The sequence below is a fragment of the Ambystoma mexicanum genome, chromosome 3q (assembly GCF_040938575.1).
Source record: "Ambystoma mexicanum isolate Mex_15411 chromosome 3q, UKY_AmexF1_1, whole genome shotgun sequence".
Classification (NCBI taxonomy): Eukaryota; Metazoa; Chordata; class Amphibia; order Caudata; family Ambystomatidae; genus Ambystoma; species Ambystoma mexicanum.
The window spans coordinates 561,989,147-562,007,325 of NC_090926.1; the positions used below are offsets into that span (position 1 = coordinate 561,989,147).

General features: G+C 45.0%; 1 protein-coding gene across 1 annotated transcript in view; it reads left to right on the forward strand.

The window, feature by feature from the left end:
• LOC138582738 (kazal-type serine protease inhibitor domain-containing protein 1-like) overlaps window positions 1-14,346 on the forward strand; it is a 383,567-nt gene extending 369,221 nt beyond the window's left edge. The window contains exon 4 of the mRNA XM_069654333.1: window positions 13,667-14,346. Within this exon, the coding sequence (XP_069510434.1) occupies window positions 13,667-13,800 (134 nt within the window). The 3' untranslated portion in view covers window positions 13,801-14,346. The remainder of the gene's footprint in view (window positions 1-13,666) is intronic.
• The last annotated feature ends 3,833 nt before the right edge of the window (window positions 14,347-18,179 follow it).

Sequence of the window (18,179 nt, forward strand, 5' to 3'; positions counted from 1 at the left end):
GGATACGTTGTTGTTTAGTGGGTGAACAGATGAGGACAAATTTGGCCTTGGCTAAGTTAAGTTTGAGGCAGGCATCCAGGACTGGATGAGATCTAAATAAACACCAAGACAAATTATGTCGTGTGGGCTTTTTATTCTCATGTACAACTTAGAGTCGTCTGCATATTGGTGGATGGCTATATTGGGGTCTTTGAGGAGTGTACCAAGAGGCTCCACGTAAAGGTTAAGATGGATTGTAAGAGGATGGAGCCTTGGGGGACTCTGCAAGAGACTGGGAGTTGCTTAGAATGCAACACGTTTTACTGGATGGCCTGGTGTCTGCCTGAAAGGTAGGAGGCAAACCAAATCAGGACAGTGCCGGAGAATCACAATCTGTCGGCGAGGAACAAAAGGAAGACATGGTGGTTGACTATGTCAAATGCAGCTGAGAGGACAAGGAGGACAAGAAAGCATGAGCGGCCCTCATTCATGATTTTGAAGGCATCATCCACCATCTGGATGGTGGCTGTCTCAATGTTATAATGTCATTTAGGAGATGTTGTTCATTGATTCTGGTGAATAGTTGTGTAGCAACTACTTTTTTCAAGACTTTGCCAACAAATGGAAGGATCTGAATGGGCTGGTAAATGGCCAGGTCGTCTAGGTCTAGGGTTGTTTTTTTTTTAAAGAAGTAGCATGAGAGAAATCTTGAGGGTGTCTGGTAATGACCCTCTGTGAGGGAGGCATTCATCAAAAGCAATTTCTATTTCGGATAGAAATCCTTCCAACATAGAAAAATTGTAAGAAAACATCTTTATAAATAACATTAAAACATATAAAAGCTTAAAAACCGGTTCATTCTCGTAACTGAAGTGTTGTAGTTCATCATAAAATAATCAGGTTAAGCATGCCCCTAAGTTAGCATGCAGCTGTCTTATCAAAGTTAAGAAATATGCGGAAATTCAGGTAACGGTAGATGTTTCATCTTCCCCATGTTACTTGTTGCCCTCCAATAGAGCAACAGGGGGTGTTGCATCATATTTTTTTCTTTAAACACCAATAAACTGGAGATAGCAAAAACTATGAGGTTGTTCTCTGATGATTTAGATAAAGCTAAGGCATCTGCAAGATGTCTGATTCCATATTGCTTTAGGGTGGACTTCAGATGGAGAGCCCTCACGTGACTGTAAGGTGGGCAGAGGAAAAGGAAGTGCAGAAGGTTTTGCTTTTTTCCAATGGAAAATGGGCAGGAGTCTGACTCAATCATGCGCCATGTATGTAGACGTGGTGCCAAAGGTAAGGTCTCTTGCCTATGGGCCCGATTCATGGAATTTTGGACTTTGCACTGCAGTACAAAATGAACTTTGCAAAAATACACTTTGTTTTTGTCTGCTGGTTTGTGTCAGCAGTGAAAAGTCACTTTTCAGCAGTGCCAAGTCACTTTGAACCATGCAAATAATTCCATGAATCGGGCCCCAAGTCTCAAGTACAGGGAATGTGCATAGGGAGAGGCTAGTGCATCCAGGCAAGCTTCATAGCCTAGCTTCTGTTTACAGCCCCTGTCAGCTGCTGCTTGTGTGGATGAAGTAAAAAACATGGTAATCCTTTCCAACAACATCCTTTTATGCGCCACCTCTGCTGTGACTTTCCTACGACCATCGATTAAGTGATATGTGTGGTTCATAGATGTTAGCATTGATTTGACATGTCTACACCAGATCAGTGCCTCACCTTTACTGCCTCTCTGTATCTCTGTAGATGTGGGGAGTCCCTCAAGCGGCCCCAAAACACTATGGGGCGAATAGCATTCATGTCCGCTATGTGGTTCTGGTTAAGCTCTAGGTGAATGGCCATATTCGAGCTGCTTTGGGGCACATTTACAAATTTTCCAAAAACCTATTTTGAGCGACCTGTAGTCTGATGGTCTTGCTGTGTCCCCAAATTCTAGCCCCATAAGCGGGCGCTGCCCTTGCCTGCATGTTGTAAATGTGCAGCTCTGGGGACAGCGCACCATTCCCATGGTTAAAGGTGGATTTCAGAACGGCTTTACTAGACCCTTCAAGGGTGAGTGGCAATTTGTCGATTTGGGCCAGTCAGCTACCATTGCTCATGAATCTAATAGTCTAATTCATCGACTTGTTCAATTATGTGCCTCTCAAGTTATTAAGTCATGGTGATTTTTTCTGTAAAGGATGCAGAACCATCGATTTTTGTCGTCTCAAAGTTGACCATAAGAGCACTCTGAATGCACCATTTATAAAAAGCTGCAGCTTGTTTCTTTAAGCCAATAGGGGCCAGTGAAATCAAAATCGCATCATCGGCAAAAGGCAAAAGGGTGATCTTGCCCTGCCCCATCCTTGCTGCATCAGAATGCATGTTCTCAAGCTTGTTAATTAGGCTGTTTATGCAAATAGAGAAGGGCGTTGGGGCAAAAACACAACCTTGTGTCATCCCTGTTTCTAATGTTAATAGGGTTAGTGTTGCCTCCAGCTAAGTTCCATCTCACCATAACTATGTTGTTATTGTACAGACTACTTATGGCTTGAAGTAGAAGACTTGTTAAATCCAACTCTTTCAGTGTTTTCCAGGGCTTGTTCCTTGGGACCTGTGAGAAACCTGAAGGTATCTCCCTGGCTAGTCCCAGGGGATCTGTCATCGAGGTCGGCAGGACACGGCCATCGCTATTGGATCCAGTTCCTAGGGGTGGACCAGTGAGGGAGGATCGCCTGGATGGGGGGGTCCTTGGGGAGTGGGAGTGGGATAATGACGGGTGAGACGTGGTAACCCGCCCCCTTTCAACACCTTTTCCCCATCTTACCGAGTAGGATATTCCAAAACACTGCCCCTCCCTTTCCTACACGAACACTGAACACCTTCGCACAACACGAATCACAACGGACTAACACCAGAGCCGTTTACCTGACATATCCCAATACAAGGGTCAGGCAAAGTCAGGCAATTGACCAGAATCGCACACACCTGGAGGCCCTTTCCCTTCCCCACAGGGATAAAAGGTAGAGCACAAGAGCACAGGATGAGCAAGGCAGACCGCACGACGTGAGATCTAACTCAGCACAGCAGTTCAAGAGTAGGCGAAAGACAGCGGATACCGATAGGGTGACAATGAGAGAAGTGACCTTGCCCTTTCAGATCAAGCCCTGTGAAACGTCTGCAGACAAAAACATAAGACCGCAAACAAAGGCCAGCATGTGTTGCTGCAGATGTCAACGATACACAAGACCCTCCTCCGCTGATAACCAAGCCAGGGAGAGACATTGGTCTCTGTGGTACCAACCTTGACTCAAGGCAGAAGAAAGCCAAGTGCTTCATCACAGCCGGTGAGCCGAGGGGAGAGTCGATAAGAAACCGAACTGTGCTGAACACAAAGTAGCAAGCAGCTAAACTGAACTTTTAAAAGATATAACAAAACAATTGAGAAAAGAGGGTGAAAACCAGCAACAGAGGAGTCCGGCACCACGTGGGTACTCACGCAGGAAACTCTGGGTCATTACCCAATGGTACAGACTACCATAACCAGAAGGCTTTGGGAAAATGTAACGCTCACCTGATTCCCGTAGAGGCGCCGGTCTTGACTGGGCGTATACCGTATCTGCAAAGGTGATGTGTAACACACGGCTGGCTCTTTGGGCTGGACCTCTGTGCACTGTATGTCTGACTTGAAGGGTAAGATGTCTGCAGATAGAAAATATGGGATTAAGGAACTGGGTTATTGAATGTCTCTCTCTTCTTCCCTTTCTCTTTTCCTGTAGAACCCCAAAGGTTAACGCTCTCACCTTAGGTAAGTGAACGCCGTGCTCTCCATCTGCCTCGGGGCAGGGTGCTGTAACCAGTTTCTTCACTGGATAAGGGGAGCAGGCCTCTTGACTTCAGAGGACTGCTGTCCGTCGTTTACTGCACGAACGGTAAGTTTCGAGTAATTCTAATGTCTTTAAAGTCTTTAGTAATGATGTTTCTTGTTTTGCAGGGTTCCGGCGATGGCGGATGACGGGCTGAAGTGAGTTGAAGATGGAGCCCGTGTGATGAATAGAAGCGCCTGGAAGCACGTAAGTAAACGCTTGTTGCCTGCTTCACGATGCGCTCTAACTGTCTTTTTATTTTGCAGGTACAAGTTCGGAGCGGCTGCAGGGTGCCGGAATACCCACTGGGTTAGATGTGGAAAGGAGTAATGGCACGTGAGTATTAAAGTTCCCCAATGTCTTTAAACGCACCTTGTTTTGTCTTTCAGATGCGGGATGCAGCGCCGAAGGCCTCCGGAGCGTGCGAAGAGTTGGTAAGCTTTTGTCTTTCAGATGCCGGAATGCAGTGTGAAGACCTCCGGAGCGCACGAAGAGTAGGTAAGCCTTTGTCTTTCAGATGCCGGAATGCAGCGCGAGGCGTTGGTGACAGCCGATGGACAAGGTAAGTGAAGAGCTGTCACTGAAGACCGTAATGCTAACCTGTTCTTTCTTGTCTTTATAGGTGTTGCTGAAGACTGGATTCAGGATGGTAAGCCTTTTTCCTTAGGCCCAGGATCAGATGCAGAAGACACGATGAGCGTTCTGCTGCAGAGGATGCAGAATAACGCAAAGCAAGATTCATCCATCGGGTGTGGTTTAAATAGCCTCCTGTAGTGCTTAGGTGTCTCCTTCCACAGCCACGCCTAGGTAAGAAAAGAGTTCCTGCTTTCCAGAAGAGTTCCAGTGTTCTGAATCTAGGGAGTGGCTCCTGCCCCACCCAACAGGAAAAGTAGTTCCAAACAGAAGAGGATCAGAGGCTCAACTGGCAGGCAAGTAAGCAGCATGGTCTGCTGCAGGTAAGTCCACCCAAGCATTATGAGCCCGGCGCTTCCAGCGCTGGGACTGGGCATATTTATGAGCCTGGTGCCACTGGCGCCAGGACTGGGTCCAAAAGGTCCCAATTGGGACTGGTTGGCACTCGGAACCTGGGTTATAGATCTGCTTCCAAGGGAGTTGGGAAAACCCTGACCTTTTGGAAGCAGAGATCATGACAGTACCCCCCCTCAAGGCCCCTCCCAAACCGGGCTTCTCCGGGGGTTTTGGCTTGTCAGGAAATGTTCGGAGAAATCTTTTGATTAGGCGAGGAGCGTGGACATATTCAGCAGGTTCCCAGGATCTCTCTTGGGGGCCGTAGCCCTTCCAGTCAATTAGGTAAAATAGTTTAGATTTGGAGATCTTGGAGTCCAGAATGCTTTTGACTTCAAACTCGAGTTCTCCATCAACTAGGATAGGTTTTGGAGATTTAGTTAGTCGGGTTTGAGGTTGCACGGGTTTTAATAGAGAGACGTGGAAGACCGGATGTATCTTCATGTGCGGGGGCAAGTCCAACTTGACCGCTACTGGGTTTACTATGGTAGTGATGGAATAGGGACCAAGGTATCTTGGGTTGAATGTGCGTGGCCCTTTTAGAGGTAGATATTTGGTGGATAACCAGACTTGATCCCCTACTTGATATTGAGGGGCTTCCTTCCGATGTTGATCTGCTCCTATCTTGTATTGTTCTTTAGCCCTTTGAAGGTGAGAAACAGCTTCCTTAAAGGCTTGGGTGATTGTAAAATGCAGGGAGTCTACTGCCGGTGTTTCAAGATCTTGGAGGGGATCCAACTCCGAGGTTCGAGGGTGACTGCCGTACAAAAGAGAAAACGGGGTTTTCCCAGTTCCCGAATGGACAGAGTTATTGTAGGCATATTCGGCTATCCAAAGGATGTCTTTCCAAGTTTTTTCAGTTTGTTGCAGCATGCAGCGTAAATACTGTTCCAGAGTTTGATTGGTCCTCTCGGTTTATCCGTCGGTCTGAGGGTGGTGACTGGTCGATAGTCTCACATCAATTTGAGCCGACCGACAGCAACTTCGCCAAAAATGAGAAATAAATTGACTACCTCGATCCGAAATTAGAACCGAAGGAAAACCGTGCAGTCGGACGATGTTTTCGAGAAATTCTCGGGCCAGAGTTGCTGCTGTTGGCAAGCCTTTGAGCGGAATGAAATGCGCCATCTTGGAGAATAAGTCCACGATTACTAGAATCGTATTGTATCCGGAGCATGGAGGTAGATCGGTGATGAAGTCCATAGAAAGCGTATGCCAAGGGCGAGGTGGGATGTCAATAGGGCGTAAGAGGCCTGCTGGTCTTTCCTTTTGACTCTTGTTTTGGGCGCATACTCCACAGGACATTATAAAGTCTCTGATATATTTTTTCCAAGACGGCCACCAGAAGTAGCGCTTGATCTTTTCTGAGGTCTTGGCCATACCGGGATGTCCTTCCATTAAAGAATCGTGATAACAAGAGATTACTTTTTTCTGTAAATCTGTGCTGGGTAGGTATAATCGTTCTTGGAAATACAATAAGTTGTCCTTTACTGCAAAGTCCTTTCCCTGCAGATGCCAATTCTGTATGTCTGCTGGAGTTACAAGTTGCCTGGCCTTATCCTTAACTTCCTCTATGGATTCTGTGGCGATTACACCCAGAATTCTTTGTTCGGGAATGATTGGTACAGGTTTAGGGTTGATTAAGTGTTCTTCCACTCCCATTCGAGAAAGGGCATCAGCTTTACCGTTCTTTGTACCAGGTCGATAGGTAATTATGAAGTCAAACTCGGCAAAGAATAATGCTAGAGGATTGGGCTTTTGCGGTTTTCAAATATTGCAGGTTTCGGTGATCCGTAATCACAGTAACGGTGTGTCGGGCCCCCAGCAGATAATGCCGCCAAGCCTTAAAGGCAGACTTGATAGCCAGAAGTTCCTTGTCAGTAATCGTGTAATTGATTTCAGGAGGCGAGAATTTGCGGGACCAAAATGCCACGGGATGCAACTGATTGGTTACCGGGTCCTTTTGTGATAGAACTGCCCCCAGGGCAAGGCTTGAAGCATCAGTTTCCACGATGTAGGGGAGTTCGGGGCGAGGGTGTTTTAAGATTGGTGCAGAGATAAATTTAGTCTTCAAATCCTGGAAAGCTTGTTCCACCTCGGTAGACCATTCAAAACGTTTGTTTTTCTTTAACAAGGCAGTGATGGGCTGGACTATTCGAGAGAATTCGGGGATAAACCTGCGGTAAAAGTTAGCGAAGCCTAACATGCTTTGCACACCTTTTACGGAGGATGGTGATGGCCATTTGAGAACTGCATCGACCTTCTTTGAATTCATACGCACTCCGCCAGGTGATAATATGAATCCCAAGAATTCAACTTCAGTCACGTTGAAAACACATTTTTCCAACTTAGCGAAAAGTTTGTGTTGACGCAATCTTTCGAGGACCATTTTCACGTGTTTCCGATGTTCAGATTCCGATGAAGAATAAACAAGGATGTCGTCAATGTAAACAACAACACACACATCTATGAGCTCTCTGAGGACATCGTTCATAAAATATTGAAAGGCGGCCGGGGCATTGCAAAGTCCGAAGGGCATGACCTGATATTCAAATAGCCCATACTTGGTGCGGAAGGCCGTCTTCCATTCATCGCCCTCTTTTACTCGTACCAAGTGGTAAGCTCCTCTAAGATCCAGCTTTGTATATATGCATGCTTTTCTGACTTGGTCCAGGAGTTCAGGGATCAAAGGTAACGGATATCTATTCTTAACGCCGATCTGGTTCAGGGAGCGATAATCTATACAAGTTCTAAGGTCTTCTTCCTTTTTTGGAACGAAGAACAAAGCTGAAGAAGCAGGGGACTTGGAAGGACGAATAAACCCATTTGCCAGGTATTGATCCAGGTATTGTCGAAGGTGAAGGTTCTCAGGCTCGGTGAGGGCATAAATTCTACTACAAGGAGGAGTAGATCCAGGTATCAGGTCTATCTGGCAGTCATAAGACCTATGAGGAGGTAGAGAGTTAGCCTGATCCTTCCGGAAAACATCTTGGTATTCTAGGTATTCGGGAGGTAACTGGGGAGTCTCTGAAGAAATTGCTGCCAGTGCAACACCAGGTGGAGGGTGACAAGTAGAGACACATTCTGGAAACTGGACCGTTCTTGCTCGCCAATCGATCAGAGGATTGTGTTTCTCTAACCAAGGTATTCCTAGAATAATCTGAAACTGAGGGGCCTTGATCACATCGAACACGATCTTCTCATGGTGTCCATCTTGACTTACTAGCATCACCTCTTGAGTGGTATGCGTTACTGGCCCGGAGGCTATCTCCGTACCATCCACCGTAGTAATGACGTCCTTTAGATTTAGAGTTAGATTCATCCTCAAAACCATTTCATGATCCACATAATTGCCGATGGCACCGCTGTCGACGTAAGCTTCAATTGCATGTAATCGATCCGGATTATCAGGGCTAATGAGGACCATAGGTATCACGAAATGCGAGGTCACGGAACTGGTTTTCACGCTCGGCAAGAGGACCTCTATTCTTGTCGGGCGAGGTCGTTTCCCTGCTCAGAGTTTGTAACTTTGGTAACTGCAGCTCCTACTGCCTTCTTGGCAGGTTTCACCGGACAGTCTCGAAGAAAGTGCCCTGAGTTTCTGCAATAGAGGCATAATTGCAACTGTTTTCTCCTTTCCCGCTCCTTTTGTGTTAGAGGACCTTTCAAACCCCCTATTTGCATGGGTTCCCCAGAGTCTATTCCTTTGGAAGGAGTTGGCGGTTTGGAAAATACTCGAGCATCAAACTTGGAACGATCGGCCTTCCTGTTCTGCAGTCTGTGATCTATTTGAACGACTAAGTCTATATAGTCCGAACAATCTTGTGGGGGATTCACTACTTGGGCTAACACATCTTTGAGCTCTCCACGTAGACCTCTATAAAACAGCGTAATCCTTTTGTCCTCAGGCCATTGAGTTTCCACTATCAGTCTGTTGAAAGACGCAATATAAGCCAAAAGGTCTTGATTACCTTGTCGCAACGAAAGAAGCTCATTGTCCAAGGCCTGCCCCTGTGAATGTCTTGCGAACAGTTTTTCCATACTGAGCTGAAAAGCTTGAAAATCATGGAGGACCGGATCATCTTGATTTACTAGAGGGATCGACCAGTCTGCCGCATTTCCACTAAGGTACGAAAGCACGAAAGCTACTTTAGCTTGATCAGTTGGAAAGGCTGCTGGCCGGCATAAGAAATGCAACCGGCACTGATTGATAAATACTGCAAACCTCTTTGGGTCACCAGAAAATCGTTCGGGCGGAGCCAGAGGTAGATTCCCAGGTAGGTTGATCTGCACTGGATTCATAGAGGATGTAGAAGGAAGATTTCCCCCAGATGCGGGTAACGGGGTCTGTCCGGCTTGTGACTGTAGCAATTGTCTAGCGAGATCATCTGTTCGCTCCTTGGAAATAATCAGTTCCCTTCTTAGAGCGTTCGTTTCCTGACGGGCTGCATGCACTTCTGCCCTTAGTTCCCCAAGTAGGGCTAGCTGGTCGGTACCAGAGGTTTCCATAGCGCCTGGACGGGAGTTTTGTGGTAGGCTTTGCGTTCTGTAACGCTCACCTGATTCCCGTAGAGGCGCCGGTCTTGACTGGGGTATACCGTATCTGCAAAGGTGATGTGTAACACACGGCTGGCTCTTTGGGCTGGACCTCTGTGCACTGTATGTCTGACTTGAAGGGTAAGATGTCTGCAGATAGAAAATATGGGATTAAGGAACTGGGTTATTGAATGTCTCTCTCTTCTTCCCTTTCTCTTCTCCTGTAGAACCCCAAAGGTTAACGCTCTCACCTTAGGTAAGTGAACGCCGTGCTCTCCATCTGCCTCGGGGCAGGGTGCTGTAACCAGTTTCTTCACTGGATAAGGGGAGCAGGCCTCTTGACTTCAGAGGACTGCTGTCCGTCGTTTACTGCACGAACGGTAAGTTTCGAGTAATTCTAATGTCTTTAAAGTCTTTAGTAATGATGTTTCTTGTTTTGCAGGGTTCCGGTGATGGCGGATGACGGGCTGAAGTGAGTTGAAGATGGAGCCTGTGTGATGAATAGAAGCGCCTGGAAGCACGTAAGTAAGCGCTTGTTGCCTGCTTCACGATGCGCTCTAACTGTCTTTTTATTTTGCAGGTACAAGTTCGGAGCGGCTGCAGGGTGCCGGAATACCCACTGGGTTAGATGTGGAAAGGAGTAATGGCACGTGAGTATTAAAGTTCCCCAATGTCTTTAAACGCACCTTGTTTTGTCTTTCAGATGCGGGATGCAGCACCGAAGGCCTCCGGAGCGTGCAAAGAGTTGGTAAGCTTTTGTCTTTCAGATACCGGAATGCAGTGTGAAGACCTCCGGAGCGCACGAAGAGTAGGTAAGCCTTTGTCTTTCAGATGCCGGAATGCAGCGCGAGGCGTTGGTGACAGCCGATGGACCAGGTAAGTGAAGAGCTGTCACTGAAGACCGTAATGCTAACCTGTTCTTTCTTGTCTTTATAGGTGTTGCTGAAGACTGGATTCAGGATGGTAAGCCTTTTTCCTTAGGCCCAGGATCAGATGCAGAAGACACGATGAGCGTTCTGCTGCAGAGGATGCAGGATAACGCAAAGCAAGATTCATCCATCGGGTGTGGTTTAAATAGCCTCCTGTAGTGCTTAGGTGTCTCCTTCCACAGCCACGCCTAGGTAAGAAAAGAGTTCCTGCTTTCCAGAAGAGTTCCAGTGTTCTGAATCTAGGGAGTGGCTCCTGCCCCACCCAACAGGAAAAGTAGTTCCAAACAGAAGAGGATCAGAGGCTCAACTGGCAGGCAAGTAAGCAGCATGGTCTGCTGCAGGTAAGTCCACCCAAGCATTATGAGCCCGGCGCTTCCACTGCTGGGACTGGGCATATTTATGAGCCTGGTGCCACTGGCGCCAGGACTGGGTCCAAAAGGTCCCAATTGGGACTGGTTGGCACTCGGAACCTGGGTTATGGATCTGCTTCCAAGGGAGTTGGGAAAACCCTGACCTTTTGGAAGCAGAGATCATGACAGAAAAGGCGAGAAGAGGTCAAAGTGGTGATAAAGGAGTCTCGTAAAATCCTCTGTACCGTCGAAAGTTTTTGACCGACAGATGATTGTGAAGGAAATGGAAATTAATGCTGCTTGATGAACTAAGCGCTTGAACAAAGGGTTGTAAAAGTTGGCAAGAATGAACTCGGCAGAGGGATGTCGACAATCAGGAGCGAAACCTGAAGAACTGTGTAAAAGACATTAAGACTCGTGAAAGTAAGAAGCATTAGAAGAACAGGGGAAGTGAGACGTGACTGGTCCCCCTTGTCAAGTGGGTCCGAGTGAGGGAGATCCAGAGTTGAAAAGTCTTCATCCAAAGTCAATTTTGCAAAGGATTTTTATGTTTGTTTTCTGCGGAATACATTAGGCCCTCGTAGGCAAGAGACTTTTTTATTGAATAGAGACTTAACCATCGAACAACCTGATAAATGGAACAGAACTGTCGGCTTGTGCTGTGAAACCTTGATCGTGTGCTGTGCTCCCTGGCAATTACATCCGGCCTTATTATTTGTGAACACTTCTTTCTTTATTGAAACCCTATCCCATACTCTTTTTGAAATTAGTTGTAAGGAATTGGCAATAGGTTTTACTTAGTATATGCCCGTTTTTTGTGACACGGCACTACAAGGACTGCCTTATTTTTCATTTGATGGTCGACGCTTACTCCCATCTTAGATTTAGGTTTAGATCAGGCATTTTTCCACCCTGCATTTACAGTTTAATAAACACCCTTGAACTGTGATCACTTGCATCTATCTTTACTGTTGCCACCATGAGTTCCTTACAGACCCCATCAGACATTGCTCTAAGGTCGATGAAGATTATGTATAGGTTCATCTTCATACGGTAGACATACTTTTGGTGCAGTAAAAAGAGTCTAAAAGACTAATGAATCGTGCTCAGTCCAGGCTGAAAGCCTGCTTGTGGGTGACTTACTACCTTTTTTTCCCCACGACCAGTCAGCCAAACTCATGCAGAGGTCTTACCTGTCGTATCTAATAGGGACATTAGCCTGTAATTTGCTGGGTTCTGCCAACCCCTTTTCTTATATATGGGAAAGAGGCATTAATGATGTTAAGTCTTGCATTGAGTGCCAGGTCCATCAAATGCCTAGTGATGGAGGCAGGGATATCATCATAGTAGGAAGTAAGTTTGAGAGAGAGGCGATTGGTTTTAGGAGGTTTGTTGGAGAGAGAGGAGAGCATTGAGTCTAGAGGCTCAGTTTGCGTGCTGGAGTGCAGGGGGCTAATGCTGTGGAAGGTTGATTCAATGTTGAACTTTGTCTATTTTTTCAATAAAATAGTTATTGATTCCATAGCATTTTTTTTTCTGCTTGCACCTCAAGATCGGGTGAGGGTTTGGTACATTGCTCTAGTACTTCAAAGAGGGCTTTGCTCCTGTTAGAAGCTGCCGCAGTGGAGCAGTAAGCAGCTTTGGCCTCGATAATCAGAATTCTACAGCTGGTGCAGAGAAATTTGAGGATTTGAGGTTGGTGAGATCTCCAGGGTTGCAGTTTTTGCACCACCATTTCTCTAGGGCAGTGATTGAGCATTTGCTAGAGGCGAGCTCTGGGGCGGATTGTTTGGTTTTAGCCCGGTGGTTTTGAGAGGGTATTAGTGTCCAACATATTCATCACTGAGTTGTTGAATAATTTTAGGAGGACCAAGGCATCCCCTTTGGTGGGGAAGTCTGCAACATTTGCTTCTAGCTCATTGACAGGGCGGGTTTTGAATAAGTAGTGCTGAGTCATGGGGTGTTTAGCCAGACCTTTGTAGGTCGTGGTCAAGTGGGTGATCGACAGTGGGATGGTGGTGTGGTTAGACCAGTTGAGTGGGATAGCGTCTGCGTAGATCATGAGAGGGTATGATGTAAAGACTAAGTCTAGGATGTTACCTTCGTTGTGTGTGGGACAGAGCACTATTTGCCTACGGTTCATGAACCCAGTAAGTGCAAAAAGTGTGCTTTGAGTGTGGTTGGCGCTGTGAGAGTTAGGGATGTTAACATCTCTGAAAAAGACAGCGTGTGCTAGTTTAGCAGAGGAGAGAAAGTTGGAGATGTCAGCAGTGAAAGAGTCACTCCTGTGTATATTGTAAATTTGAATGTCTTTGCATCTCTTGTAATAAGGACTACCACTAGAATAAAGTGTAGCAGCATTATTACAGTAGATCCTCTCACAATTTAATATATATATAACTCCTTTGTGAGACCAAGCAGTCAACATTTTCTTTGAATAATTCAGTACTTAGCACTTAATTTTCAATATTGGATCAATACGTCCGTGAATCTCTTCTGAAGTCAAGACTGCCTCCAAAATAAGCCAATCAGATGAGATACTCTCAGCGGTCCAGCTAGGGTCACATTACATTCAGGGGTTCAACTAAAAAATCAACTATGGAATGTTCATGCAAGTAAATAAAAAAATAATGCATAAGAGTTAATGCTTTGATTTCAAAGCGGTTATTGCAAGAGTCTAGAATTCTCACAAATTGCCTAAAAGGATATTGCATCTCAAGCCTTCTTTAACTTTCTCTGTAATCGAAGGTTTACATTCCTCTAAGAAACCTCAGGGTCCTTCTTGAAGCCAAATTGTCCATCTATCTACGAATTGACTCAATTCAGTAGTCCCCTGCTCAGCAAGGGACAGAATACTCCATGCAAGAATTCCTGGTTAATAGCAGCATACAGTACTTACAACCCTAAGGCTTCTCCTTTACCAATGTTATTTGGTTTTATACTCAGTGTTGAAACTTGCTGTATTGTAATCAAACTGATTTCTCTATAGGTTCATCAAACGTGCCACAGGTGATCACCAACAACAGAATCACAAGCTACATCACTGATGACAAAGACTATCATGATCACGCCTACGGAGATGAAGACGACGAAGACTATGAATCGGGAGACTCTGAAAGCTGAACCTGGTTTTATTAAAACATGGAGTGAAGGAATAGGCAACGAGATTCAATTGCAATCTGTTTGCAGTCGAGGCTTTTACTTTGACATCAAATGCATTTATCAACAATAATGTCCCTTAGTGTAATAAAAACGTAAAATAATGTATGATATAGCCGACTTGAGTCATGTACAGCACATTGTTGTTTGTTGATAAGATTTTGATAAATGTACAGCACATTTGTATTGAAATGTGTTTTTACTCAGACATTGCAAATGTTACAAATATGAATTTGGGAAATGTTGACGTTCAACTACACCATGTAAAACACAGAGGGCCTGATTTACAAAGCGTTTTTCAGTAGGATTTTCCCATTGAAAAACTCTTGTGTAAATCAGGGCCAGACTTAATTGGGGACACAGTTGACACTTGTTCACAGGTATGATGGGAAGACATTAAAAAGAGAGGCTGTGTAGTACTATTAACATAAGTAAAACCGCCTCAATAGTCATCATCTGCAGTCAAAAATATATAAAATAAAGAAAATATTTTCACGGATATGAACTGAATGTAATGTGTCCCTGCTTTTTTTATTTTTTTATTATTTGTTTATAATCTCTACAGATTTTTTAACAAAACACTGAAGTAACAGAAGCACGTCGACAGTCCAACAGTCCGGCGTGCTTGGAAGTCGAAAGGTAGTGCAGATTAGTTCGAAGATGCAAGTGGAACAATAGTTTGGGTCTGCAAAGGGAGGATCACGTTGAAGATGTGTTGCATGATGTTTATTGTGGCTAAAAGCCATGTCTGTTTATCACCACCTAGCAGTTTGTTCCAGCAAATTTCCTCGTCTTGAAGAGTAAAATTTGAGAAAATGTCTTTCAGGTAAGTAAGACTAATGTCTTGCGTCGCAGGTCAGTTCAGTAGGAGGTGGCGAATGGTTTCCTTTACAGTGGGAGATTTACAGATTCGGCAGCAGTTGGATGAAGATAATTGTCTGATAGCTAACACTTTTTTGGTTTCCAGAAGGTTCAGATGGGTTTTTAAGAAGTAATTGCGCGCCGACCTATTCGGAAAAAGTTTTAAGTAAGGTTGAACTGAATCCAGTTTCTTAAAGAAGGGAGGGAGGTGGCTGGTGAGTTTATACTTGGCTGCGGTCTCATTCGTGTTGATCCAATCCAGCTCTCTGATCTTTTTGGTGACTCTAACTGGGTTAGTTATAAGCTCTTCTGTGTCGCATGCTACTGAGTTTAAGATGGTCAGATTCTTAGTTTCCCATCTTTACAGCATTTGGCAGGTTCCAAGCCGAATTTCCTCACTTATCAGGTGGTAAGCATAAGGGGAGTCTTTCTGTATACATTTTCGGTATAGCAAAACGCTGTTACAGTCTATAGTTGTTTTTAAAGATGAGAGGGTGAGTTCACGTCTGATTAATGTTATCGGTGTTGATTTTGGGAGGCCAACGATTAATCTCCAAAAAATTGCTTCAAGTTTTTGCCACAGTTCTGGAGGGAGATTCGTCATTGCGTCTGCACCATAGGTCAAAGATGGTATGACCTTTTTGTAGAAGTCTCGCACAGGAATGATTGTGAATCTGCCGAATTTGGTGTCAATCGCTTTTCCTTGGGTTGCCAATTTAGTAGTTTTTGCATACAGGGCCAATTGCATCGCTTTTTCTTTGGGCGTGCTGTCTAATATAACGCCAAGGTACTTAAAGTTAGTAACTCTCTCGATTGTGGTCGTGCCCAATTTAAGGAGAGTTTTATCTTTCTTTTTCACAGACTTTTCAATGACCATCATTTTTGTTTTCGATTTGTTGATTTACAAGTTGTTTACCGTTATATATTGTTGCAGGTTAGTGAGTTGGCGTTGTAGGCCTATAGGGGTGTTGTCCAATAGAATTAGGTTGTCTGCGTAGAGAAGGCGACTAATTAGATCACCTCCAGGTTTTGGAGGGAAAGTTCGTACTGATTTTTCGGATTCCTGGAAGTCGCCTAAGTAGGACCAAAACAAGGCCGGAGCCAATGGACAACCCTGTTTGACACGTCTGGCCGTTGTTATTTCCTCCGATAGGGCTCCTTGTTGATTGAGGCGGACCCGCATAGACGTATTAGAGTAGAGAGCTTTGATTGGATGAAGTATGTCAGGTGGACATTTCCACTGGATAAGTTTCTGCCACAATCTTCCGCGATCGACTTTATCAAACGCCTGGGTGAGGTCGACAAAAGTGATGAATAAACGGGGTTGGCCTTCCAACATTTTACTTTTGAGCGAGCTCAGTATTAAGATGTTAGCATTTGTGCCCAAGTTCTTTTTGAAGCCAGTTTGCAGTTCGTCATGGCAAGGGGCTTTGTTGGCCCAAGAGGTAAAGTGTTTGAGGAGAAGAGACCCGAACAGTTTGCCTATGGGGTCAAGAAGGGCAATGGGGCGGTAGCTGGCTGGATCTGACCTGTTTCATTTTTTATAGATGGGCACTACATTAGCACATGTCCACGATGGAGGGATGGACTTGGTGGAGGAACAGTGTCTAGAGGAGCAGGAGCACCTGGTGTTGTCGAATGGAGGAGGGACCAAAAGTCTCTGGCATGGTTGCCAGAAATAGCCTTGAGGATGTCTTTAGCGTCTTGTTGGTAAAGCTTATGTCGATGGCCCCTCAACCATGATTTGTACGTTTTTTCGGCTACTTTGATGATGACAGAAGACTGCTGAAAGTCTAATTTCCATGCCTGCCTTTTTGTTTTTCTTAGTTCTCTCTTTTTTTCAGCGATCAATTTGTCGTAAATATGTTTTTGGTCTGCCATTGTTGACTTTTTTTTCCTCTGTGAGACTCTAGAGGTGGTCAATAGTGGGGTATAGTCCACATCCGTCCTGGGTAGTTGATTACTACAGTCTTTGTATAGAGCTGTTATAGAGGTTATGGTCTTTTCTGTCATCCTGAGTCTTGTTCCCTGCGAAGTTACTTCAATATTTGCACTCATTGTTTGATTTATCGGTGGGCTCGAAGTCCAGGTTGTTTCTAGGAGGTTGTGGTCACTTTCCAATGTTTTGACCACCTTATATGAGGTGATGAGCGGTAGTAGGGAGCGTGACGCAAAAATGTGGTTGATTGTTGAGTTTGAGTTCCCTCTTTCCCAAGCCGGTAATCTGTTTGGGTCGAAAAAGACTTCATCAAGGTTGTCAAATGATCTAGATTTCATCAGGTTTTGCCATTTAGTTGACCAGTGATCTGTTGGTAGTTTTTTTGGTTTAGTCGCCGTAGCTTTGGCAGGAGGTTGGCAGTTAATGTTAAGGTCTCCACATACCACTACGTGGTCCGGCTGATAGATAACTTGGGCTTGGTCGAGTTCTTGTTCGATCGTATTGATGAATTTTGAGCAGTCTATGGTAGCTGGGTTCTAATAGATTGTGACGACTATTATTATCTTCGTCGATGTTTTGTTCGTTTTTCCATCCCTTGTTAGCCAATTTAATTTCACCATCAGCATGAAGTGATTTTCCTTCAGTTTTTGTATTTCGGTTAAGCCACGTCCACTGCGGATTGCAATGAGAAGGCCCGCTGTTGAACGACCTGAAGGGCCTTTCTTGGCCAACACTATATTGGTCTCATAGCCGTCGAGAATTGGAGGTCGGAGAAGCCATGTCTCTTGTAAGCAGATAATATCATAGTCGTTCAGGTTTATGGAACCAGGCGCAGTCAGGTGGAGAAATCCTCGTGTGTTCCATGAACACATTTTTATTCGGACTTGGTCGTTGGATTTCTGAATGTCACTTGTGTTGCTGTAGATCTTATTCTTGAGTGGCTGTTTTTGTTGATTTATCTTTAGGGCTTTTGGCAGCCATGACCAAATAGTGTGCAGTGACAAACCTGGGGGGAGTGTGGGTACCTCAGAGCAAAGCTCGTTCTAGACTTTCCTTTGAATTTTCCGGTCTTCTTTTGGATATTTGGTCCTGGCATGTACGTCGGGGACTTTTGGTTTTATACACCGATTTTAGGAAGTTGTCGGAACGTTTTGAAGACGATGTTGATTCTTTTTTCTGGGAAGCTTTCTTGGAGCTTTCTTTAGGTTCCGAGGTGGTTGTGGTGGTGGTTTCCTTAGATACAGAACAAAGTTTTTGGCGTAGTGTGCCAGGTCGGTCGGTTACTTTTGCATGTTCTTGAGTCTCTTTATGTTCCCAGTAATTGCATGGTTTTATTTTCCTCGAGGATTCAGTAAGATCGTAACCCATTATTAGTAGTTCCTCTAGAGCGGATTTTAGGAGAATGTTTGTTGTTAGTGACGCTATGTACAGATGTGAGATCGCCTTAGAGCCCTGATGACTTGGATCAACTATCTGGAGGTCGGCTGATTTCACTGAACATAGTTTCGGAATGTGACTGGTTCCCCGGAATTTGCTCTAGTTT